General features: G+C 35.9%; 2 protein-coding genes and 1 pseudogene across 8 annotated transcripts; 1 reads left to right on the top strand and 2 right to left on the bottom strand.

The window, feature by feature from the left end:
* Positions 1 to 293: 293 nt before the first annotated feature.
* LOC110417280 (sporulation-specific protein) lies at positions 294 to 12453 on the bottom strand. Of its 6 annotated transcripts, none has more exons than XM_021429537.2 (12): positions 12210 to 12453; positions 11656 to 11748; positions 11163 to 11301; positions 9625 to 9825; positions 9284 to 9406; positions 9024 to 9061; positions 8818 to 8947; positions 3604 to 8082; positions 2743 to 2898; positions 2433 to 2534; positions 2208 to 2350; positions 294 to 954 (listed from the first exon to the last, which is right to left on the bottom strand). In XM_021429537.2, the coding sequence occupies exons 3-12, from the start codon at positions 11238 to 11240 to the stop codon at positions 675 to 677; spliced, it is 5730 nt and encodes a 1909-aa protein (XP_021285212.1). In that variant the 5' UTR covers positions 11241 to 11301; positions 11656 to 11748; positions 12210 to 12453; the 3' UTR covers positions 294 to 674. The 6 variants fall into 6 exon arrangements, with proteins under 6 accessions (XP_021285212.1, XP_021285215.1, XP_021285216.1 ...); XM_021429540.2 differs by having other exon boundaries at positions 11163 to 11265; XM_021429541.2 differs by lacking the exon at positions 12210 to 12453 and adding an exon at positions 11869 to 11919 and having other exon boundaries at positions 11163 to 11265.
* Positions 12454 to 14850: 2397 nt separating this feature from the next.
* Positions 14851 to 17279, top strand: LOC110416493 (uncharacterized; annotated as a pseudogene). Its single transcript, XR_016351229.1, has 2 exons — positions 14851 to 15346; positions 16335 to 17279. The product of XR_016351229.1 is annotated as an uncharacterized LOC110416493 (transcript).
* Positions 17280 to 21905: 4626 nt separating this feature from the next.
* LOC110416112 (aminotransferase ALD1, chloroplastic-like) lies at positions 21906 to 26198 on the bottom strand. The gene is made up of 10 exons (XM_021427956.2): positions 26092 to 26198; positions 25932 to 25960; positions 25658 to 25725; positions 25387 to 25503; positions 25234 to 25296; positions 23724 to 23828; positions 23550 to 23600; positions 22932 to 23252; positions 22611 to 22817; positions 21906 to 22453 (listed from the first exon to the last, which is right to left on the bottom strand). The coding sequence occupies exons 1-10, from the start codon at positions 26166 to 26168 to the stop codon at positions 22160 to 22162; spliced, it is 1332 nt and encodes a 443-aa protein (XP_021283631.1). The 5' UTR covers positions 26169 to 26198; the 3' UTR covers positions 21906 to 22159.
* Between the last annotated feature and the right edge of the window lie 861 nt (positions 26199 to 27059).

The raw sequence follows: 27059 nt of genomic DNA, 5'->3' as shown, positions 1-27059 counted from the left end.
CTGGATTCTTCATTTTGAGATGATGATGTTAGCATTTTCCATTTTTATTTATACTTACTGGAAAAGATATTCAATCTTTAACCATTGGATTGAATGGAACTCGCTTCCTAAGGCTAACATTGAGCACCCTCAAGTGAAAACAAGGTTCATCCAAATCAGCAAAAGAAGAGACAAAGGCAAGCGAGATGGGGGTGCAAAATGAAAACACAAGGTAAAGCAGGTAATCAACAAACTACAGCCAGAAGTAGTGGTAGTGCAGAAAAATGAAAGCAAAGAGAAAGGGAGAGATGAGGTGAACAAGGGATGAATCGTTGTTTGTAGTAATGAAATAAAAATGATTCTGTCAATCAAAGAATTTGATTCACTATACAATAGAAGAATTACATCACTAGGACCGGGGGAAAAAGGTCCAAGTGTTACATCTATCTATACCTTATGATACTAGTTTCCTGTGACAAAGACCGGGCAATATATATTTATTTACATGAAATACAGCTGCTTTGCTTTTTGACAGTGTACCAAGCTTGAAGAACTTGAACTCTGCAATAGCCTGCGAATTCACAAGAAATTTGATAATTTAATGACAAGGAGCTGTCATTAACTTTAACCCTGTGAAGTGGTCATTTCTGGGACATGGCAAACAGGAAATCCAGAGCCGAGATTGTTCTTATGGCTTACGAATGGTCCCCAAGAGCAGCCGATGAGGAGCGATTCAAGTTTTGGGCCCTCCTGGATGCCCGCATATTCTTGAGTGTCATCATGAGTTTCTGCCTCTCTCCTTCAACCTCTGCAAATTGAAGGCTTAGCTGAGAGTATCGCTCATGCATCTCTTTTAGTTCAGTCTCTACAGCTCCATATCTTTCCTTTATCTCCAACATGTCTTTGATTAGCTCATTGATGTCCCTAAAACTTTTGAACACTGCTTCCTCATCATTGTGCTGTTTCAAGAAAGAGCTGGACCACAAGAGAAAGTTATGTCAAATTTCTTTGATGTTCCATTTGCTGGGCTAGAGTTTAAACTACCTTGTCTTAATGTCCCAACCCCAAACTGCAATTTATAATAAAATTAAGATTTTCTGGCCAAACTTGCTGGACATATCATGTGTCAATGAGGCTCAGAAAGGGAGACACGAAATCAGTAAAGGGAAGTCCAGGGAAAAGCACAAGTAATAGATGTGAACAGTAGGGAAAGAGGGTTGATAATTTTGCAAGGATTCCACCTATCAGAAGTTATACCAAGTGATGCCTATGAGAATTTCCCAGTCAATGTTTCTTTCAGCTCATTGGATACATCATACATGACTGGCAATGGTTTTTAAAATTTTTTAAAGGGGAAAGATCAAGCAAATTAAATGCATATCTAGATGCATACTGTGAATGGTATAAAAGGAATAACTGGAGACCAGTAATCTGTTTGATTGCTACACCCGAATTACTGGTACACCAGATACCAGGCCACCAAAATGGTTGCTTCAGTCATCATTGTGACCAAATAAATCTTGGCCAAAGCCAGAATCTGTTAACGAAAAATGAGTCACAGTACACACACACACACACACACGAGAGTGTACCATAATTGCCACACCAGACTCGCAAGACCCATGCTCTGTTAGTGTAGTGTAGTAACTTAGTGATCAGTGCATGTTACAGCCAACAATTTCAGCACACAAATAACAGACATTTGAGAATATGACTACAGACGAGTTGGAGGAAATAATTAACTTATAGTTAGCTTACAAAGGTTGCAGACAGCAACAAAGATACAACACCTGCTAATCCTGGTATAAATAGAACTCATACAAAGTAGATGTAGATCATCATAGAGTGTGCACGTAACAAATTATTTCATGCAAGCCAGTTATCTTAGTTTGAAAGTAGGTTGACAAAGAGATGCACAAGTCACAGAACAAAATTTAAGGGAGGGTTATGAATTTCCACTTATTCTTGTAAATCTCATATATGCACACAACAATCTAGTCCCTAGGTATTTAATATGCACCATGTTTAGAACTTTAAACATGGAAGACACAGCAAATTTCTTGAAGTAACCTTCAAGGTCAAAGCTATACAAGCCCCTTAGGCCAAAGCAAATTGCTTATTAATCACAAGCTTCTGACAAGTGAGAGACTTAATCAAATGATTTTGTCAATAAGTTAGAAAAGGAATCAGAAAAGCAGACTAATGTTTTTTTCTAGAACATAACATACCTCTGAAAAAGGATGCTCGATTTCTTCTTAGTTTCCAATGCCTCGGCAAGCTCAAGTTCCAATGCAAGTACCCTTTCTAACGCATTTCCACTTTCTGGATATTCATTAAACAAAGGGAACATGCTTCCCAATTCTTCATTCACCTGTGCAAAGGCCAAAACTGAGAGCCTGGTTGAATGGCTTTTATCAAAACCTTATGGAAGTAAAGAGGTCCATATGATTCACCTTATGTAACTGCATCAATTCTCGCTGTAAACCTGGAAATTTAGAGTCGAAATGATGACCATCTTCTGAAAGAAGCAGATTTTCATTTTTCATCCTTTCCAGCTACAAGCACCAAAAAAAAAAAGTATATTAATCACCATTATATTGAGCATTATCCTAAAAAAATTTTGTCCCAACTGCAGAAAAGCTAACAGGTGACTGAAGATTAATATATAACATTCCCTCATGCTCAACAATATAAGAAATTGTAAATGACTTCTAGTCGGATTCTCACTAACTTGCACCTTACAGGCTTACACAATATACATACCTCACTGTTTAGGTGGTCCATGCTAGATCTTAAACTTTGGGCTTTAAAACGATCATTGATTAAAGCTAGATGTTTTGCATCACAATTCAGCAAGTTCTCTGGGTTGACAAGTGCAAGACTTTGAACTCCATTTACTTTGCTCGATGCAAGAAAGTCCTGATAAACAATTAAGCAAATCATCATTACAAAGAAATTTCACTATGTAAATTGAAAGGTTGCACACAGCAGACAAAGTATAAATGAAAGTATATTAACATGTTCTTCAAAGATAATTTTTGTCTAAGATTCTTGCTAAAGAAAATAGGGTAAATTTGAAATAAACTTTTTTACCAGTTAGCATAAATTAAGTACTTAGCAGTCCAGCACAAAAATGCAAGATAGCTCATCCAAAGAACTAAAAAGACCTTAAGATCAGCACTTCACGCAGAAGATGCCAAGCAACAGGCAAGAACTAGAATACCAGAGAGATAGCATTAAAACCACCACTGATTAAAGTTAGATTATGTCATAGCTTATATACCTGTTTGATTATGACCAATAAATTTTTCTCTAAGATTATGCTTTGAAAATCTTTTACCATGAAGCTAAAAGAACTTGAATGGAAGGCTAAGGGCTGTTATTAAAGGGCATTAAGTGAAGTCTACTTCTCAGCATGTTACAGTAAGTTGATAATCAACATACTAAATTCTCTAAAATTATACCATTAAGTCTAAGATAATGCAAAGCAGATATATGCAACACAACAGAATCATTTGCTGAAATGAAAATTTAAGTATTATAATTCACTCACAAACAGTGAATTAGTAATTGAACAAAACAATAGTTAGAAGAAGATATTCCAAGCAAAACGTTAAAGCTTACCTGCTCAGGTTGCATATTTCTGAGTGCCCTTGTACAGTCACCTTCATCAATGAGAAGTAAGCACGCCTGTTCTGCTTCTTCAGTGTTTGTTGAAGTATCTTGTTCCGAATATTTAAGATCAACATTGCTAGTTGGAGCATTATTGACAACCAGCTCATCAGAGATGCAACCATCTTTCAGTTTGTCATTTCTTTCCTTCTGAACACTCATGATTGATGTGGAGGTCTCGAGCAATTCTTTCACTATGCTAAGTTCAACTACAATTCTAGATTTTTCCTCATTGCATTCTTGTAAAGAAGCTTCAAGTTTCTGTTTTTCTTCTTTACAGCATTCAAGGCTAATCATTGAGCAATCCAGCTCAGCCTTCATCAGGTCATAAGCCCTCATTTTTTCACGCTTGTCAGAAATCAACGATTGTAACTCAGCCTCCAATTCCAAGATCTTCACTCCAAGCTCTTCATTTGTCTTCAAAAGAGAAGCTTCAGATTTCTTTCTATTCTCAATGTCATCAATGGCGTCCTGTAATTTCCATAGCATTTCCTCGCTATGCTTCTTGGAGACAGCCAACTGGTGCTTCAGTTCTTGTAGCCGTGTTTCATACTGTTCTTTGATAAATGCAATTCTTAAGGACTCTTGCATGGCAGTTGGTGGTGCTTCAGATTCCCTTTTCTCCCGAGCCTGAATGCATTCTGCATCAGCCTTGTCTTTAAGCTCCTTCAAATGAATGGACAAGTTTTTGAACTCTTCAGTCTTCAAAATCTGCTCAGAAAGCCTTTGAGAAAGCTCATTACACTGATTCTGCAGCAACAGCACCTCATCATTCTGCCCTTCTAGTAAGGTTAACTGAGAGCTCTGTTCGTCCAATTTAGCTTTGAGTATTACGACATTGAGTTCCAGTTCTTCCTTCAATACCATCAGATTATCAATCTCTTCCCGAGAACTGACCAGTGACTGCTTCAGCCTTTCGACTTCAAGAGCATACTGTTTTTTATCCTCACAATAACCGAACTCAAGTTTTTCAATCCAACTTTTGTATTCCTGAAGGTCAGCTATTACAGAGCTATTTTTATTGAGAAGTACCCTGTTTTCAGCCATTGAAGCATCTAACTCGGATTTTAGGGAGTCAAGACTCGCTGATAATCTTGCATTTTCTTCAATGCAATGTGCTTCACTAGCAAGACAACCATTAAGCATGCTCTTAGCATCAAGATGCTTCTTTTGAAGCTCCACAAGGCGGCTTTCGGAGAGGGAAAGTTGACAGACAAGGTCAGCAGTCCAGGTCTCATACTGCTTTCTAAAGAAAATGAGGCTAACATCTGCAGCTATTGAAAATCCATGCATTTCAGACAACTGAGATTCCAGAAAAGTAATAGAAGAAGATTCTTTGCGAGCATTGTTAAGGCATTCCTCAGATTGTTGTAAACGACTGCAAACTCTAGATTTTTCTGATTCTAGATCTGATAACATTTGCTTGAGATGGATAAGTTCTGATTTCTGCTGATCAAAGTGCAACAACTGATGATGCTTCTCGTTCATTTGGGAAGTAAGGTTTGTAACCAAACTCTCTAATTTATCTTTCGAGCTTCTTTCTGCTAGCAGCTCATCATGCACAGAACGCAAACTTTCTTTCAAACCATTAAGCTCCAAAGAAAGCTTGGATGACTCCTCAGATTTATCCTGTAAAGATTGCATCAAAGCTTTGTTTTCTTCCATAAGTTCAGCCACAGTCAGCTTACTACTTCCAAGTTCTTCATTGACAGACTCTAACGCCAAGAGTTCTTCAGCAATCTCCCTGTTCTTAGAAGTAAGCTGTTGCAACTCAGTTTCAAAGTGCTCAATATCAGATAAAAGATCTCTCTGCTGCCGTGCATAAGTTTCTTCAACTTCAGAGCTAACCCTGAGCTTTCCGGCAACGGCTTCAATTTCTAACTGAAGCTTTTGTACCACTACATTGGATAAATCTATTTTATCCACCATGGCTCGTATATCACGTTCGAATTTCTGTTTCATCACCACCATGTCTGATTCCACTGCAGTTAATGACACCAGAGCCTTATCTCGTTCTTCCATCAGTTCTTTGTTTTCCTTCAAGAGATGAAGAAATTTTTCATGTGCATTATACTGGACCTCCTCTAACCGCACCATGACAGATGTTAAGTCCTTGGACTCAATATCCTGACCAACCAAATCACTCAAGAGGGACAATTCATCAAAATTTTTGCCATAAAATGACAATAAGTTCAGCAACCTGTTTCGAAGAAAGTCAACAGTATTCTGCAAGTTTGTCTTCACAGTAACCAATTCATCAAACTCACTTTTGATCATTCTCAAATCTTCCTGCAAAGAAGAGTTCTCATTTCGAAGATTACCATTTTCCAGGGTTTCCTTCTTCAATAAACTACCCAACTCTGTCTTCGCCATGGCACAGGTATCATATTTGCTCTTGTAACTTTTGTATTCCATCAAGTGGTGCTCCATTTCAGTTATCTTCTCAGAAAGAAGATGATTTTCATGGGTGACAGTTTCTACATTGGCTTCTAAAGTTTGTTTTTGCACAGCCATATCATTACACTGGGCAATGCAAGTAGCCTTGTACTCATTAAGGGAATGAACGTCATCCATAGCACTTTGCAGCCTTTGCATCAATAACTTCTTCGACTCAACTGAAAGTTCCAATTGCCGCATAAGCTCATCTGTTCTCTCTTTCATATGTTTAACATCAGCACTTGCTTCAAGCAAAGTTTCTTGGAGAGTCTTTGAAAACACATCTAGGTGTACATTTTGGTAATGCATTTCACAAACTTCTTCTTCAACCTTCCGATAAAGGCTTTCCTGTAAATGGAGAGATCTCTTCAAGTCCTCTAAAAGGATATCTCCACCCAACTGCTGTTTCTTCACCCCAACATACTGGTTTTGACAATGCAAAAGCTTGGTAGGTTGGAATTCTTCTGAATCCAATCCCCGATTCTTTACCATCTCTGAGTATCCTTGGGAGCTTGGTTGTGAAGAATCTACAAAAGTTTGCCTGATGAGATTCTCATTTGTCTCAAACACAGACATAACCTGGGAAGAAAGTAGCTCGAGATCCTTTTGTAACTGGCCCACTGCAATTGAATAATTAAGACGTGCTCTTTTGAGTGCTGCTTCTGCAATAATAGCCCTTCTTTCCAGTTCTTTGCTGAGAGATTCCAAATCTTGTTTTTCTTCAGCAAATCTCAAGCTCTGTTCATTCATATCTTGCTGCATAGTCTCCATCTCAGCTTTAGTAGATTGCACCCTATACAAGCAAGTAGAATGCTCATTTCTGAGACTCTGCAATTCTCCCAGCATTTGCCTTTGATTTTCCTCGAGCTCCTGAACAAGAGCTTCATAGTAGCACTCCATCTGGTCCATTTTCTTTGCAAGGCTTTCCCGCTCGGCTTTTGATTCATCCAACTCTCTCAGAAGTTCAAAGATTTTGCCTTTCATTGCATTAGTAGCACCCACAGAATCAGGTTCATGTGACATAAGACCAGGCAAACTAACACATGGAACCATGTCTAGTTCTGGTTGGTAAAGCTCTGCATCAAAACTAGTTTCTGGTATAAATTGCTCGCCATTATGTAAACTCATTTCTCTGCTCCCCTTCAAGTTGCATCTCTCAGATGGTACTGATCTAAGAACAGATATTTCCTCTTGAGTTCCTTCTTTGAGATCTTGCAGAATACCAAGCAATGCCTCCAAGTCTGCATGAAGGAACCTAAGGTCTCTTTCATGGTTATTCAAACATGCCTTGTTTTGAAGTTCCCGTATCTTATCCTCCATAACTAAAAGTGCCTTTGACCATGTGACCTCTAAGTCTTGAGATAAGTGATCCTGGTCTTTCCTAATAGCTTCTTTGCTGCTCAATGCAGGGCATAGTTTGTAATTTGTCATCTGCTCAAGGTCATCTTTCAACTTCGAACACTCTGATTTTAATGAAGAAACCTCTTTTGCCAGCCTTTCTCCTGAAGAAATCTCTGTGACAAGTTGCTCAGCAAACTTCTCTGTTTCGGCACCTATTTGACTAGCATGATTTTGTAACAAGCTTACTTCCACCTTAAGTTCCTGAATAGATGACTCTGCCACTTCTAAGCATCCTCTGAGTTTGCTGTTCTCTTCATAAGCAATAGTTAAGTCATTATCCGCAGAATAATCTGAACTCCAGCCATGAACCCAATCGTTAGTCCCCTGTGCCAAAATCCGATGATCAGAGGGATCCCCTTTCTCTTGCTGAGGGCTGTGACTAAGTCCTGCCAAATCACCAGAGACTGTGCTCTTCAGGCTGTCAATTTCATGAGTGCTGGACGTATCATGCTTCTCCGCACATAAACTTTCTGAAGTATTTGAAGAGCCATCAAACCCAACAGCTGAGTCTCCATATTCTTCATTCAGGCCAACTTCTTCTTCAAGCAAATGGTGCTCTTTAGATTTTTCTTTAAATCTAACCCTTGTATTGACCTATATACAGAAGAAAAGGTCATAAAAATTAGATTATCCTCTACTGTGAAAGGCAACAGGAAAGCACTTGCTGCTCATTCATAAAGGAGCTTGGAACAACTAAAGAGCCTATAATATAGATTTTCATATAATTTAGACAACCTAATTTTCACCCAAAATGTAGAAACCTAAATTTATGGGAAAACTTTATTTTTGAAAGCACTTCTGCATATTGGTATTGTAACATGGGACTGCTAAAGAGATTTACAATATAAATTTTGCTCATTTAACCATCTTGACTTTTCAATAACATCTTCACATTGGCTCATAAGCACACCATCTTCCATGGTTTCTACAGAAAAGCCATAAAAATCCATGCAAATATTAATGGCATTCTAAGTAACGACAAGTTCTATTTAATCATTATCTCTGTGATTTAATATTCTTCTAGATTCAACCAGGAAATAGATACCATCACATCTCTTCAAGAAGTGATCTCATTGACCTTAAAACCGCTAATACTTTCATGTGTAATCTGAATTAAAACCTCTTCAAGAGGAATATATGTTGCAATCTGTATTATTCAATAACTGTCATGGAAAGAAAAGACATATGATCTACTATGCATTTTCCAGCACAGACTGTATATATGTGTAAAGATCTCATAATAAAGGTACGAAACAAAAGCAAAAAACCTTGACTACTATACAACAAATATAGTAATATCTAGGAATCCAAAAGAACAGATGACTGAACCTTGTCCATGTGACTGTTGATGATCTCCTCAGAAACTGATACTTTCCCAGAAGATGACTGATCAGGACCATTTTGATCTGGCCCTGCCTGCAATCCCCTCTCTCTAAGTTCCCGTTGCTGTTCAAACTCCCTGAGACCAAGTGTAATTACAGATAAGCCAGTAGAAATTAGCTGAACCAAGAAGTTTACTTGTTTTTAGTATATACCTGAAACCAGTTTTAGAGGTTAGCAGTTGTACAGTGACCTGTCAATCGATACAAATTAAACATTATTTAGGCATAAAACACTATCAATCTCTAATAACAGAGAAGAAACTTCAACAACAAGCATGAAAGAGTTCCACAAACTTTTCAGAGTAGGCTACACAAAAACATTTTAGCCTCTAAATACATGTAATGACCTGAGTGATCCAAAAAGCACTACCAAAATTCCCCCAAGACTGTTTTGAGAAATTCAAAAACCTTACATGTAATATAGCTCCAGAATCACAGCTATGGAGAGGCAATGCAACAATAGAAGGCTTTGATGAATCAGCATAATCAGCAAGGTTGATGGTAGCCTCACCAAGAAGGCTGGATCGTGAGGAACCCTGATGCCAATCAGATTCAGGTGAAAGACATAGTTAATCTCAGTCAAAACAAGAAGAGGTTAAGAAAATCTGTTCTAATTGTGACTAGAAGTGTGGAATAAACTGTCTACGGATCAGAATTTGCAATTCAAATTTAAATCACGCAAAGAGTGTGTGTGTGTGTGTGTATGTACGCACACTCAAATATTGCAACTTAAGTATAAGGATTAGGATCAGACCATCGCCACAACAAGCTTATAGAGTTTTTCATCGAATTGTTTAGTTTTAATGTCTTGGAGAAGCCTCGTAGTCTCATAGATTGGATCAGCCCATTTGCAAGTTCCATTTCTCACATTTGCTTTGGTTGTCTTTGAAGTTGCTTTTCCAGAATCAGCAGGAATGAAGGATATATACAGTTTATCCCATCCACTTTGTGGAATCTGAATTGTGCAGAAAAAATATATATAGTATACAGTCATTGTGACAATCAAGATGAATGATGCATCAGAATATATTTCCCAGTTATGAAAGATGGACAAACAATCACATATTAAATAAGCAATATATATAGTAGGAAACTTGGGAGTCTTTTAGCACAGACCAGATGAAATGGAGAAAGGGATTCGTTAGATGATTCAACCAGTATAGGGCTGAAGTCTAGTTGACTAAAATTAAAACATCATATTCTTCTTCCACTATTACGGTTGATATGAACAATCAAACAATGTAAAATGGCATGCAACTCAAAGCTTACCACTTAGCAACAACATAAGAGTATTTTACGCACAGACCAGATAAAATGGATGAAAAGGATTCACTTGGATGATTCAAGAAGTTCAGTCTAGTGGACTAATGTTAAACCATTCTAAATTTTCTCCCAGTATTATGGTTAATATGAATCAACAAGGCTAAAAGAGGCATAACATAAAGCATTGACATAATTACCAATCAAAGCATTAAATTCTAACTTTCATCATATGGATGGATATTCCGATTAATTGCTTGTTTTTTCTTCTCATTTACATGGATGTTGTCATGTATACCACTGCGTGTTTTATACCTTCTAAAAATCTTTACAAGTTTCAATACATCATGGCCCAAATGCAGGACTCAAGATGGTCATGTGTCAATTGCGGGAGCATGAGGATTGACACTACTCTTATAGGAGGGTGTATCATACACTAAAAAATGCAATCTGCAGTCATGGAACAGGTTCTGGAAGAAGGTATGAGTTAAAGAATAAAGTCATGGCTACTGCATAAAAATTGATCTCTCAAGCAGTTGACCTTCTAAAACTCCCGGACATTGAACAATCTAAAACCATTTAGTAAACTTTCCCTACCAAGTTTTTCCTTGGGAAATGGAAATATTTGTTTGAAGTGCCAAAAAAGTTGACCTAAAACTCTTTAATTGTGAAAAAGCCAAAGACCTAAAAGCAATACTTTGCTTTCTAATATATGTTTCCTACAAAATGAAGCAATTTACATGAAAATGCAGCCACACAGCAGAGTAACATAGAAGGTAAATTTGCTAGGTGAGAATCTTAGAACATTCATATAATAGAACTGAAGTTATACATTCAATGCATAGTCATCGGATTTCTTAATTCACCTTAATAAGCTACATTGTTCGATTTGGTACATATTTGTTGTTAGATAAATTCTAATATACCAATTCATTCACCTGTTTTAATCATATAACTAAGGAGATCAAGAAGGGATCAACTTAAAAAGGAAACATGTGCCACAAAATTTCACAAATACAAAATGTAACTTACATGTGTAGCATGGAACTGTAACCGGAATACAACTTTTATTTTTGTCTTCTCAATCTTCCACTTAGTAAGCCTCGACATTACCAGCAAATCAATTAATCACCAGCTGTATGACATAACAATCCCTTTGATTAAACTGCCCCTGCTTATAACAAATAACCGAAATATGACCATATCATTCCAACATTGACAGCTGAGACCAGTTAACAAGCTGGTTCATGTGCAAGTATAACACATGCTTGAAATACAAAGCCTACTGCCAGGATTAAGATCCCATGAACAAGTCTACTTCATCAAGACAGTAACATGATTTGGAAAAAAGATGTAACAGCAAATGGCACAGCTTTTTCAAACCCCCAAACACATACAAGGTCAATTCAGATCACGGCCATTACTTCAGAAACCAACACAAGATCCAAACTGAAAGAGTGTAAGGAGAATATTTGAACTAAAAGCCAAGTTAGAGACATAAAAAATAGCTAATTCCAGAACATACCTTATTCAAAGAAAGGCAAGACCTTTCCCAAAATGCCAAACCCCAGAAACAAACTTCAAAATGCTGACTTGAAAAAAATCTCGGATCGAAACCCTTTATTATTAAAAAAAAAAACAGTGAATTTCAAAATTTTTAACCTCAAAAAAAGACAAAAGCAAAGAAGAGAAAACGCCACTTCACAAACTTAAAAGAAACAAAGATGCAAAAGACCACCTTCAAAAAGACTGACACAAAAGGGTAAAGGAATAGAGTAAAAGAGAATCCAAAACCAAATGCCACAGCCAAATGTAGAAAAAGGAATAGCACCTATAACAAAGCTTCACACCACCACTCTTTTTTTCCTTAATTTTTTTTCTTTTAACAAAATATCTAAACAAATACAAAAAAGAACCCCCAGATTTGTCAGTGGAAAAACAAAAACAAAAAAGGACCCAATTGAGAAAAACAATAATCCATGTAAAAAGTTGACATTTTTAGTCCATTTAACCACTCAAAGAAAAAGAAAACCAAATACATCAGTAAAAAAAGTGCTGAGGAACAATGAGGGTAGGTACCTAGTAGCGGATCTGCAGGTGCTTAAGCTGGAAGAAAGAGTAGACAAATCTTTACAGAGAAGGTTCTGTTTTCAGACACAACCACGGTGAATAAGGAGAAAAAAAAAAAGAGCAAGTTTTGAGAGGGACAGAGAAAAAAAAAGCTGTCTTTTTTATATTTCGAACTGTTGGGTTTCTTTATTATTTGTTGTGTGGGTGTTTTGTAGTAAACTTTCTTGTTGGGTGGGATTTTTGGGAGAGCGTGTGGATGTTTTAGTTGGCGTAAATAAGGAGAAAATGTTGGGGTTTTGCTTTGATTTAAATAAAAAAAAGGGAAAAAAGAAGAGAAATAATAAGGTGTACTGGAGGTTTGTTTGCAGGTAAAATATCAGCTTTCAGGTTTCAAAGGATGGGATTTGATTTGCATTAGCAGAAAAGAGACATCCCGCCAAAGCTTGGGGTTGTTGTCAATTGTTTGCTAATTATTGCAAATTAATAAAATCAGGATTTTTAATTGCCATTATGAATATACTTATGTGGGGTATGAACCCCTTTTGAGTTTACTGAAAAGCCCCCCCTTTTTGGGTTTTTCATTACAGGGATTAATCTGAAGCTTATTTGGAGTTTTTCAGAGGTGTAAAAGGGGTGTAATTGACTGACCCAATGACCATGATTCAGGCATATACGACTGATCTCCACTTCAGACCTAGCTGGACCATTCATATTTCATAATTGAGTTTTGAAGTTTGATGGTTGTTTAGGGGGATCTCTATTCCCTCTGGACCACCATGGATTTACTCAAAATGGTTACAATTTTATTTCTATTTTTCCACTACTTTGGACATTTTTCTTTCCATACCTTATCATGTTTTATTTCTTTTGTTAATGCCAGTGACTCAGTCACTGGTACTTTGGATTTGTGATTGAAATTATATGTAAGTTTGGCTTTTAAAACAAATATTAAATGAGTGTTGGATAAAAGTTTTACCTATAATTTACTTCTGTAGCTTCACATGCTCAAGCTCAATTAATTTGGACTTTTTACTATAACGTAGTCAAGTCTATTTTTACTCTGAAAAGTTGGTATAGCATGATTGAGAGATAACCCTTTAATGAAATAACTCAAATATTGTTGAGTTAATAAACTCAACAGCAGATGGTCTACGAGTCTAGATTTGTCATGGTCTAGAACAGAATATGGTGATAGACTGTAACTTCAAAGCTAGAGCATGCTTGGGTCTACCATTTGGGAAGTAAACTTTGTTCCATAATTCCAATCAAAGTAGTTTTAAGTGTTGCAGAGGTAGACAACAAGTAGCAGCCATAGGAAAAAAATGTAAAAGAAGCATTGGTGCATGATTAGGTTGGTCCAGGAGCAAGATGTGTGCATGAACTCTGGCATAGAAATTTGTCATCGTGGGGTCATATTCAGTTGCCACGATGGACCTTATGCACATGGCATTGTTTTTCTGGTTAAAGGGCCTCCAAATTTCAGAGTTTTCATTATATCTTGTCACACAGGCAAGCTAAAGCTAGCGTCACCACACCCCTTTATCACGTGATACACCCTTCACCATCATGTGGACATTGCACGTGATAGCCCCAGGAAGCACGTGCACCTCCCAAAGATAAAAGTCAAAAAAAAAAGCAGTGGCGTGGTGGGGAGATCAGCTTCTGATTTGATTAGTGGTATTACATTTTAATCCTGTGGAATTGGAGTGGCTTTGTACCCACTCCCCATGAACAGATCTTACATTAGAAACAATGGCAGTGTATCTTTTATGAGATCATGATTTAATACTTTAATCCCAACTTCTTAATCATATATATAATTGGTCTCTTTGACCTTTACTTAATTAAAAAGGGTAAAAAAGAAAGTATAAGGTGGTTAAAGTGGGTTTGGTGTATCAGGCTTAGGCGTGGTTAATGAGAGGTGGAGACATGATTAGTTGTATCTTATTTACTTTATTACTTTTGGATGAAGAGACTCGATTGATATTAACCCTTAGGCCGAAACAGAGAGGCCCAAACTTAGCCATGGGTCCATTTTCTTTCCCATTAAGATGCAGCTGCCATTCATCACAATAAAAAAACATTTTTCACAATAAAAAAGGGGAAAATATATATATATTGATGCTCAATTTATGTACATAAACAAATTTTGCAAGTTTCGACCTTTTTTTTTTGTTTCCTTTTTTTGGCGCAAATAAGAGTACAGAATCATCAGTTCCTCACCACACAGATGCTAAGCTTTGCCTAATATGCCTATTTTTATCAAGCTAAAAGGCCTTTTCCGTGGCCATAATATGCATCAAACCAAAAGGTTAAAGAACCAATAAATTTTAAACAAGGCAAACAAAAAATATCTAGCTAGGACCAAGCCTCATAATTAAAAAAATGAAAAACCAAGAAGGTCCCCCAAGACAACTTTTGTCATCTCATATTTGGTTTTGAGTAGGTTTTTCTGTAGAATCAGCAGATGCAACCTTGGCAGAATGGCTTTTCTTAGACACCCAGAAGAAACAACCACCAGGGATCTTCTCTTCATCGAGAATCCTATCAGTCTTTGCCTCTTCCTTCTCCATTTTCTTCATTTTCTCTTTATGCAGAGATCGCATCACGTAAGCTTCTGCTAGACCAACTCCTGCAAAACCAACTCCAGCCATTGCCTAACTGACAAAAACTTGCACTAGGAAATCTGGGATTTGCTGGATTGCTATATATAGAACAAAGATTCAGACCGGTTAGATGATTGTTAACCAGGCTTGTCTTGGAGGGCAGAATTAGGATGGACTGAATGGGATTAATTTTCTGGAAGGAAATTGGAAAATTTATAGGCTGCTGTGGCGGGGAGAAAGAGGTAGCGAAACTTCCCTGTAGGGTCATGTCTCATGTGGGATGAGGTTTGAATTGGCTTGGAGGCCAAGGAATCGGTAGCCTGAAATTGTTGAATTCTTTTCTGTGGTGTCCGTTGCTAGGACGTGTCGGATTCCAGCTAGAGTGGGAGGGTGGCGTCAGTGAATATGTGCTAAAAGAGTTGACCCTTGAAGTCAAAAGTTTTGTAGATGGCGTCTGCGTCAGCAAAGATGTGGCATTTCTCCTCCTTTTCCTTGCGGTGTAGGCTCGTCCTTCGACCCCCTCCTCCTCGTTGGCACTTGGTAGCCCTTTCTCTTTTCCTTAGTGCCATGCCTCCATGCCTTTGGAAATTTCTCGTTTCGATTGTTTAAAGTCTATTAAACAATGAAATGAATCAAATCCATCACATTGCTTAACCTATCAAGAAATCGATGGGTAGTGGTTTAAATGAAATTTAAGTTGGATCATCAAGTGTCACAGTATCATGATGATTCAATTATGACTTGGACTGGGGTAAAGAAATTATACACAGATAAAGCTTTTGTGGGAAATGTGATTAGAATTTGTTTTAAAAGATTTGGTTATTATTGAATGGAAGTTTGTTATTCAAATAATAACAATTATTATTATAAATTAAAAAGTAAGAGAAAAAAACTTTAATGGAGGTGAAATTTTTTTATCATCATTCTAATACTCCCTTCACATGTAGAGATAATGAATTTAACATGTGACAATTCATCAAGAAAGAAACAGTGGCATGAGTCTCATCTTATATTTGAAATTGTGTATATTATAAAGGTAATAAATTCAAATTGATTTAGTGTAAAAATCTATATTATATATAAAATTAGCCCCCTTTTTCTAGTAGATATATATATAAAAATCTATACAAATTACATAATTTGAGTCAAAATTTATCCATTTTCTTTCTTTTAAATCGAAAATATAATCGGTATTCTTAAATTATGTTTGATTTATAAAATGAAATAAATTAATTTGCTAGATGTATATTTGAGAAAGGAATTTAAATGGACATGCACTCAAACTATAGATTTAGAAGAGTTTATGTTTCATTTCCATTATGATTTATATTATATTAATTTTGCTTAAAAACAATTTTGAAAGTTTCATTCAAGCAAGTATAAAAAGGAGTTATTGATAAAATTATATATATATATATATAGATATATTTATTTAGTGTGAAATAATATTCGAATCTAGATTCTCCTTTCCTGCCATCTCTTTTTTCTTTTTGGTTTCAAGTTTGTGTTTTGAGCTTTTGATTAACAGCAATGGCGAATAAGCCAAGCCGAGGATTGGTGTTATACGGGGATGGGTTGGCCCGTTTCATTGAGCCATCGCATGCCCATCTCCACTCTCTCGCATCAAAAGCCAACTGTGGTTTTTTGAGCCTCCCTAATGCTCCTCCTTCAGAAAGCGAGGATGATAGGATAGTAAGAGAGTTTGCGGTACTGATGGATGCGTGCGAGGCATATTTTAACCAGAATGGGCAACTTTCTACTGAAGCGAAGTCCCAGAAGTCATCCTTGATTCCAACCATGTCAGACAGGTTTATGGGAATGAGAGCTGCTCTACAGACCAACAGTTCTAGTCTGAAATCTTTTGGAGAAAAACTTGGCTTTGATGTGTTGCATTTGAATGGATTATTTGATATCAATTTTACCTTCGCACAGTCAATTAATTATATGGCTTCGGAATTGTTGGCGTTGCTTGGATTTCAAGAAGGAAAGATAGTAGATACCAATCAATTTGATTTAGTAATTGTGCATATTGGATCTGGGGAGAATTTATAGACTGAAAAAGGCAAAGGTACTGCAGGTGATATAAAATTCATGAATGCTTTAACTTGGGGCTATTATGCATGTCGCTCAGCTTGGAACTGAAATTACTTCCTGTTTACATTTGTCCCTCGTTATGAGCTACGGCTACGTGTCAAAGGCTGATGGGTCTGGTTTGTCAATATTAAGCAATAATTATGAGAATAATTCTCCTCTTTCAACACTCTTTCCTCATCAAAGTCCAAGAAATGATGTTAGGCCTCATAGTCCCATGTTAGTTGCTCAATATCAAGAAGCTTTAACTCGTAAGGATATGGTAGAGATTTTTTCTTTTGAAGATTTCAAAAAACGTTCAGGAAATCTCACCATACCAGCTGACAAATTGTTGCATGAGATAGCTTTTATGCTTTGGAAGGCACCCAAGTATGGGGCATAGGAGTAACTTTATTTGTCTCCATGACTTAAAACTATTATAATGTTATAATTCAGTTGAAGCTTAAATTTTATAAATGTAAAAGTGTTTCAAATTCATTTTCATTGTGTTATGTTGTGTCTTCTGTCACGTTGAAGTCCGATTTGGGGCAGATTTTGCACATCAAACCCCATCACAATTTTCAGAGTTTTTTACTTTGATAGTTCGGACAATTTAGGCTGCTATTTAAATTAATATGTAGGATGTTGCAATAAAAATGTATGTTCTGTTCTAATCTCTTGTTGAGGAACCATCCTCAACCATTTAGTCTTGCGTGGAACATCATGTCCCTTGCAATTCCCGCTTGTGATCCGAACACATGCATGCAAGGTTGTTTACTCGCTATCACGCTTAGTTGTTTGCTTACATGTTCTAAATTTTTCATTAGCTGCTCCAAGAACCACTGACTCATGGAATTATGATGACTATTGACTTTTCTTTCCTGGTTTCAACCTTATAGTCGTTGATCCTAAAATGGGAAAATGGAAGTGCTCGTCAGAAATAAGTGTGTGTAATCACATTCTTTAGTGTATCACGCATTCATTGTAGCTTTTGGCAGTCTAGAGCTTACCGTTCCTAGGTGCCGGCTCAAGGGTAAAATCATTAAAACGGCGGCTTTAGGTTTCTAATTTTATGATAATAATATAATTAATTATATTAAAAAATTATAAAAATTAAATTATTTATTTATTTATTTTCTTTCTTCTTTATATTTTTATTAATTTTTAATTATTTAATTCATTTCTCATATAAAAATCAAAATAATTAATAAAATAATAAATTTTCTCACTTCTCTACTTATATACTTAATAAATTAAAATTTTTTATCACTTCTCAATTCTTACCATACTATTAATTCTCAACTCTCTATTTCTCTTATTTTCAATAAAGAACATTAATACATATTTAATGATCTCTAACAATTTTTTTTTCAACTATTTCTTTTAGTTGTAATCAATCTTTTATTTTTTTATATATAAAATCAATTATCATTTTTTTTCAATTTATAATATCTACTTTAGAATTTTTCTTTATCACTTACTTTTTTTTTTAACTTTAACTTTTTTCTAAATAATACGCAGAAAGTCTATTATGTTATTATCTTCATAATACCATGAGTTTCAATTGCTATTTCAATAAATATTCAATAACTAGGTATTATAGTTTTAATCTTTTTGAATTTAGAGTTTATATTATATTATTATATTATCTCAATTATATGTGATAGTTGATTTATTGAATTAAAAATTTTAATAATTTTTTTAAATTTCAATGAAAAAACTTCATTTGAATATTTAACTTTAAGTTTTTGAGATTATTGAGTCAGATCCTACTCTTGTGGCTTTCTTCTTGTTTATGCATTTTCACACATTTGGTTTCCCGATTGCTTCAGGTGCCCAACTTTACCACACCGGTATTTCTTATTCCTTCCTATTAAGGAACTTGCTCACAGAGAGGGACAAATAGAGAGAATTGCGTAATATTGTTGAGAGAGCTATTCCCTGCATGCGGAGTTGGATATATGTCTAATTGTTTACTGGTTGAAGAACCCTCTTCACCTTTTTGGTCTTTGTGTGTGTTTGCATGAAGTTAAAACAGAGCTGGTTTGCAACTTATCATTTCACTTATCAGGCTTTATTTGAGGTTTTTAGGTGAAAGTAGATGGCTTATTGATCAACGATCTTGACCTGTCTCATCATTTATGCATGCCTTCTCCTAAGATGTTGCCATGGAAAAGGGATGAATGTATGCTGTGGCTCCTGCCTGGATTCTTTTTGTTGCTTACGCTGTTGAAATTTTGCAGGAAACGGATTCAGAATACTTTTCAGAATTTAGGTCTGTAAAAGATAAACAGATCGTGATAAGCATTCCAGGAGGTTACCCAAGGAAGCCCCCAAATTGGAGATATTATTTTATCAACAGAGTACTTAAATAAATTCATGACATATGGTTGTGAGTAGTAATAAATTTTTTGCCATGCTGTGGAAGATCTTCTTGACCGAAAGATAAAGATAAATTATTTTCCCAATATTTCCTTTCTTTTGTTTAAATTAAAAAAATCATTCTATATGTTAATTCATCTTTTTAAGATTGTGAAGTAACCTCTTTTATTCTGATAAAAGTTTTATAGACATGAATTGCTCTCAACCACGTTTTTGGCAAACCTCTTAAGCTAGTTTACAAAAGAAGACAAATTCTTTTTAAGAAACTCTTATAAACATTATTTAGTTTAATTGTATTTCTCCTTCATTTTGTTTGTTACTGATTTCTTAATTCTAATTTTCTTAAGAAGTTAAAAACCGTTATCAATAATGTAAAAGTAGTTGTAGTTTGCCTTAAAACCTTATTTAACATCTTTCTGAGGTTGCTTGCAAAGGTTATTCTGAATCAAATTAAGTTACAAAATTGTGTTAGCTAGTTTTAAGTTTGTAAGCTTTTAATTTTGAAATTAATTTATTATGGTTTTACATATGGGTGAGAAGTTAGATAAGAGATTTTAAAATATGCTAGTTTTGTGATTATAATATTTCTTTTTTCTGATAGGATACGAATAGTTATATTTTTTTTATATCATGCATACTATTTTTTTTTTCTAATTTTAACCTTGAAATTATTTATTAGTACACGTTATCAGGAAAAGAAATAATATAATTATATATATGATATCATAAATCAAATAGAGTCAGGTCAGATAATTGGTAAGTTTTTTGTTCTCAACCTTAAATTGCTAATAAATACACGATATCATTCTTTTTAATGTGCTCAAAGAAATGTCATACTAATGGAAATTGAATCATATTGGTTGTTATCCTTTTCAATTATCATCACCATTCACCAATCTATAGTTATCACCAACAAAAAAAAAGTCATTAATTATTAATTAAAAATAGAAAAAGCTTAGCTAGATCATCATGTTTCTAAAGACTAAGGCATGCTTGATCACTGTGCAAGCAGATGGAAGATTAGGTAACCAAATATATCCAAGGCACTAGACTTTCTTAGCATCAGAAACAGAGCATTTTTCAACTGGTTGTTGCTTTGGCTTTCTAGATTCCATGAATATCATTTGTTCTAAAATCATTCTTCCACTTATTAGTCTCTTAGATTATTAATCTGCCGATCCAAAATCAAGTCTGGCGCATATGAGATGCCAATTGTTTGGCTAAAACATTAACAATAAAGAGGCCAAAAATTAGTTAAGAAAGTTCACAAACCATTTTAACAATACAAAGGCTGCTATATACAAATTCAAGCATGAAACAATAAGTTAATCACACCAACCTGACAGCAGGCTAAGCATAGTAAATAACAATCATTAGATTAATACAAAGCTGATTGCAACGAGCTCAAAGGATCCGCCGGTCGATGTTACAATATGGTTGAATTCACATTTCAGGCAGGAGCACATATTGTTGGGTGCTGTTGACATCTAGGTGAGTCCGAAATGAACGGAAAGCAAGGAAAACCCCTTACTCTACTAAGCAGTATCTTACACGTCCAAAAAGATGAGGAGAAACAGAGTGCAGTATACCAGGCAGCTGATAATTTCAGTTAACCTTTATCGTGGTCACAACTCTTTACTTCGTTTCTGCCATGCTCTGATGTTGATACATGACTGGGATGTATCTTCTTGAACATCGATGAGAAACAACCACCAGACTTTTTCATTGCAAAATCGATTTCCTCTGTTCTTGCTTTTTCTTCTTCCTTTCTCTTCATTTGCTCTTTATGGAGCTTCCGCATCACATACACTTCAGCAAGTTCGTATCCAGGAGTTGCCATGGCCCTAGAGGCTAGCTAGAACTATGCAAGTGATGAGATTGGGAGGGAAATTAATTTATAGATGTTTGTATCAGCTTGGGGGGCAAGCAAGCAAGCAAGCACAAAATCAAGAGCTGAGTTTCTTGTTTATTCTGACTATTTCATGGCGGCTTGGAATTTTTTCAAGACAGGGACAAGAAAGGGAAGGGGCAACGTATAAAGTGGTCAATTTTGTTGGAAGGTGGGATTTTAGCTTGTTGAGCAAGGGATGATATTATACTTGCTGATTTACAGACTTTTTTATGCCTTTGGAATTTTGCAATCGTGGCATTTCCTGACAAGGACTTGAGGATAAAGCCTAAGAGATGAGACTAGATGCTATAAACTGTTCTGCCTTTTTCTCCACTTTACTTTCCTGATTCCAAAATTACAGTTCTTTGAGAGTTGTTTGGGGTGCTTCTGTAGAGATCTAAATTCCATCATAATTATAGAAAATTTGATTGTCAAACTGAAAATTTCTACTTCAAACGCTTTCACTCAGTTTAAACAATTTCTTTTTCTTGAAGTTCGTTTAACCTGATGTTGAAATGCTAGGAACATAAGTTTTCTTGCTCAACTATAGCGTGGGTAGCTAGTTAACTTTCCTGCTTCTTACTTACTTCTTAGATTAGATTTCTACTTCACATAGTTTGCATCTCAGCAATGAAACCAGATATTCAAACAAAATTCTAATAGTTTCAGAGTGCGACATGGAGTTGGTATTGATGCAAATGAATATCTAACAAGGAAAAGTGCCCAATCGTTTTCTTTTGAATATTCGATGGAACATTATGATAAGGTTTAGAAATTACTTCAACTTTGGAAATGTACTCAAAACTGTTGAACTGAACATATTTCTAGTTTGATGACCAGCAAAGAACATAAGCTTCAACTAAATTCCATGAACATTTGGTGCGCATAGTCATTGTTATCTAGACAAAGGTTATTTCATCAATTAAAATTGGACCGGAAACCCCTCATCCTTTAGTCACTGAAGGATATACATACATACATACATACATATATATATATATATATATAATTCATCTTAGAAATTTTTTTATCCTCCTCGAAGCTTCTATTATACGTTCTCTTTGACCAAATGAACTGACTCTAATATACTGTTCGCCACCAGGACCAAATCCCCTGCCTGGAACAGTCACTATGTTTGTTTTCTCAAGAATTTCACTGAATACATTCCAAGAACTCAATCCTGGAAAGTGTGCCCATATGTAAGGTGCATTCGTGCCTCCATAGACGTTCGAACCAAGCGATGAAAATGCATCAACAATTATGTTGGCATTCTCCATGTAGTAGTCAATAACATTACGTAGTGCCTGCAGCCAGTAATACAAATTTTTAGTGAAAAGATTAACTTTACCATCATCACTTACAAGTAGGCCAGAAGCGTACTGTCACAGCTCACAGAAATTGCTCAGATCAGTACATTTTGGTACTGAAATTTTAATCGGACCCTTGTACAAAGTGTGGTACCTGGTAACCATCTGTTGAAAGGCATGCAAGGCCTCCAGCCTGAGCAATATTTGATGCACCATTAAAGCAAGTGCACACAATGCGGTTGAAATCCTTTATAACAGGGAACCCATTGGAGTACAGCAGCTCTTTAGGGACCACTGACCAGCCAAGTCGCACACCTGTAAACCCAGCAAATTTGGAGAAGGATGAAATTTCAATAGCAACCTGCAACACCAAATGAATAGAATAGCAAGATTTTAGTAAGAAATCTAAACCATCTCACATTAAATTTGCAGCAAAACTACCTAATAAATAGGACAATTAATAGCAGTTACCAACCTCTTTAGCACCAGGAATTTCAAAGATTGATTTGGGGCTTTCATCTGTAATATAAGCAGCATATGCAGAGTCGTAAATTATTATTGACCCATTAGCCTTTGCAAACGCTACGAGTTGCTTTAGTTGCTGCCGCGATGCAGCATGACCAGTGGGATTGTTTGGAGAACAAAAGAAAATGATATCTGTCCTTGGAGTAGTTGACAGGTCGGGAAAGAAATTATTCTCAGGGCCACAGTTCATGTAGATTATGTTTTCATACTTCCCAGTTTCCTCTTCTAACTCGCCAGCTCGACCAACTATGACACTTGAATCGATATAGGCCTGTCCAAATGGTACATCAATATGGTGGCAAAAGGGTATAAACTATAAAGAATGATATCAATCACTGTCATGCTTGTTGCTAGTTTTCTGCTAAATTTTAAAAGAGTTCTACTTGCTTGTTTTTACCAAGAAACAAATTGAAGGGGTATTAACAGCCAAAACAAATTATCTCAGAGCATAATCTGAAGGAACCTAATTCACCAGGTCCACAAGGTTGTACCACATCACTACGTTTGATAATAAATATGCTTACTTTCTAAGTACACATAAAAAAAGAAAAAACTACTGAAAACTTACCGGAAAGGATGGATCCTGCACAGCCACTGTCACATTGGGTCCCAGAAGCATCTGCCAAAGGGGAAAGCCATGAAAAATTAACTTAAAGCCAGCTAAAACAGAAAACAAGGTGTTAATCACTTGTATTCTGCTGATGTGATGAGTCTGCACATTTGCCACATACACGAAGCTTACCTGAAGGCGAGAAATGTCACACTGTGCACCGTCAGACACAAAAATCTCATCAGCTTTTATACCCATATCCTGGTAAAGTTTTTCTGCAATAGCCTTTCTTAGTGCCTGCAAAAAAGTGAGGAAGATCTTTCTGTATTAGATATGAAAAGTATAGAGAGTAAGTTAGCTATATAAAAATGCCACTCCACGCAACCTTACATCTCAGATTGCCAAGGAAATAAAATCGTTACTCTCAAAGTTGAAGAATGCTACATTCATTGATTTCTCTGGCCAAACATCAGCATTTCATTCTTCCACTTTTTTTTTTTTGAATTTGTCGACATTTAATTTAAGCAATTTTATGCGAGACAATGCTGATTAGCAGTGAAAAATCTTCTGACAATTAAAATAGTGGTCTTAATTTTAATTAATGACCTGACCTATGCTTAACACAACTGTGAATGCAGGGTGGTGAAACAGGCTGAAAAATCGGAAGACAGCAGAAGAAATTATGTATTTTGGTGTTCTGAAAAGTGTATAAAATACATTTCTTAGCAGAATGACTTCAATTACTTCTATTTTATCCCTCTGGGAAGCCATACTTTAATACATAATTAAAACATTCAATATTGTCATCATGAAGAAATATATCAACATCATCTAATAGCATTCCTACACCTGTTTTGCAATCTGTCTGATATAAATGCAGCATTCTGTTGAGTAATTATTCAATAAGAAGTGATTCTTGTGCCCTAGAGTTTTTCTTATGACAAAGATGGTTCTAATCTATTGAAATTTGATCTATGATGATATAAAGAAGTTTCTTTTGGGATCCATTTGAAAAGATCAAGCTTTTTTATATATGTATATACCTATATATGTATATGTATATGTATATACCTATATGTATACATATACATATGCATATATGTATATGTACACATACATATGCCTATATTGATTCTGCCAAATGTTTTACTGTGAGGAATTTGTTATGATGCTGGCCAACTTCCTAGTGCCACTCCAGCGACAATGATTTTGACATTTTGCTACCATTGATAAGGATGTCTCAACAAAATTGGGACGCTGCCTCATAATTCATCAATGGCAATACAAAGAATTCCTAACTCCATCCTTCGGGCCTCCATTAAGTAGTCCTTTCTGCAACTGAAAATGTCTCCCTGCCAATTTTGTAAGCATCCAGGCAGAATATCTAAATCTTCAAAATGTGCAACAAATCAAATCCACAAAAAGGCAGCAGTTTACATAACAGATTGATCATCACTCAGTGATGGATGTATGTGGTACAGTGGTGGGCTAATAGTAACAAAGAGAATCTAATGCTTAATAATTCAGGTAAAATGCTCCTAATTAGGACCATATAAAGTTGGTCAGAGCCATTGGCATTCAGAAAAATCCAGGTAAAATGCTCCAAATTAGTTCCATGATATAAAGTTGGTCGGAGTCATCGGCATTCTTGCATTCTAGCAAAACGAACAAAAGAAAAAAAGAAATGAAAATGTCATAATACCATGTTGCCTTGTTCAGCTCCATATCCTCTATAACCTAGAATTGTTGATAGGCCACGTACATGCTGCAATTTTTGTAAATCAGGAAAAAAAACAGTTTGAAAACCTGAAGAAATCGGGAACTATTTTAAGTATCACTTCCAAATGTTTAGTACCTCAACCATTGCTAGTGTTATGATGTCCGGTATTGGTTCTGTTGTATCACCAATACCAAGTCTTAGTAAGCTAGCGTGTGGATTCTTCTGCATGTGTTCAGACTCTCGCTTGGATATCTGAGTAAGGAAACAAAAAAGGTAAGTCCATTGAAGAGTACCAGCTAGGAAGAATATAAGAGATCTCCCTAAGCTATAATTACAAAATAATAGTGATGCAGACATTAGCATATGATAACAATTTGATGAAAACATAAATTTAGATGCATCCAACCTCGGGAAACAGATATCCACTTCGCAGTTTTTCCAAGTTCACATTTCGTGGGACCTGTGTGCAATGACCTACAATGCTTGTTAATTAGTGCAGAAAATAGCTTATAAGCAGAATTTCTTCTGTATTGTTCTTACCCAGAACAAATTAAAAAGTATATTTACAACGTTGACATGTTGAAACTGATATTCCCAAGTTAGTCCATAAAATTTTGAGAAGAAAATGTTTCTCCAAATGAGTAGAACATAACATAATAAATTTGGCATAGTGCACTTACCAAGTCTCTTCCCAGCATTAGAATGTGAACTGCAAATTACACCAAAAAAGAATGGAAACACAAATAAGTGTCACGCAAAAGACATTGCCTGAACTTAACTAGGAGAACAGTAGTAAAAATAATTGATAACAAGGTCTGTTTTATTAATGTACTTGACAACCTGCTCCAACTTCTTTTAGGTTGTAACAACACTGCATGAGGCATGCAAATGCATGATAAATGCTGAGAATAATACATTTTTCTGTTTCAGAATTCGGTTCAAAAGCTAATATGGAGGCTTTGAGTTTGAGATCAACGGCATTTGCAATGCCTATATATACTTGCCTGTGATTGCCACAGGCTGACCGAGAAAAACGTGCAACCGGGGACCATCTCTGTTGTGGATATGCAACAGAATTTGCTGTGGAGGTTCCTGGAAGCAAACAAAAAATGAGATCAATCTGCTCACGCCAGCCATCAATGTTCAAGGTTTCTTTTTAGCACTATCGTTCTAGGAACATGACAGATATGGATGCTTTTAGCCATTTTAGCTTCACCCTTGATTGCAGGAAATTATATTTTCCACACTAGCACGCCAAGCAGAAGAAATTTCCAATGCAAAAACTTCAGCCGGGACGATTCCTTGAACTTACCTCGATTTTCAAGTCCCATTATGGGCCTCTCATTGACAAGGCCTCACTTTTCTAGGAAAAAAAGAAAAAAGAAAGAAAAGATTGAATCGCACCATTTGCAATATTGACGAGACTAGCTATATGGTGGAGTTTCTATTTAGCAAGAAAGAATTATTCAGCCACATGGCACAAACTAATTCAATTGTAACGGGACCAAGAGCCAAAAAAAGAACCACGACTCCATAAGCTGATGAGAGACTGGCTGCTAAAGCACAGTAAAAGGCGTCGGGCAGCAGCTGGCTTGGACCAAATTGTCTTGAACATGTGGCACATTTTCCACTCTGATGCTGACAATTCGCACTATACATTCACAAACAAATCTTCAAAGAGAAAATGTAGAAGTTATGATCTTATAGACCTTGTCTGCAATGCAGGAAAATTGAATTAAGCAATATTTTCCAAGTTCCAAGCTCCAAGTCACTGTCACTTTGGAATTGCATCTTCATCTCCTGAGCCT

This window comes from Theobroma umbraticum, unplaced genomic scaffold, assembly GCF_002168275.2.
Source record: "Theobroma umbraticum cultivar Fairchild unplaced genomic scaffold, ASM216827v3 scaffold_51.0, whole genome shotgun sequence".
Classification (NCBI taxonomy): Eukaryota; Viridiplantae; Streptophyta; class Magnoliopsida; order Malvales; family Malvaceae; genus Theobroma; species Theobroma umbraticum.
This window is presented reverse-complemented; position numbering and strand designations above follow the sequence as displayed.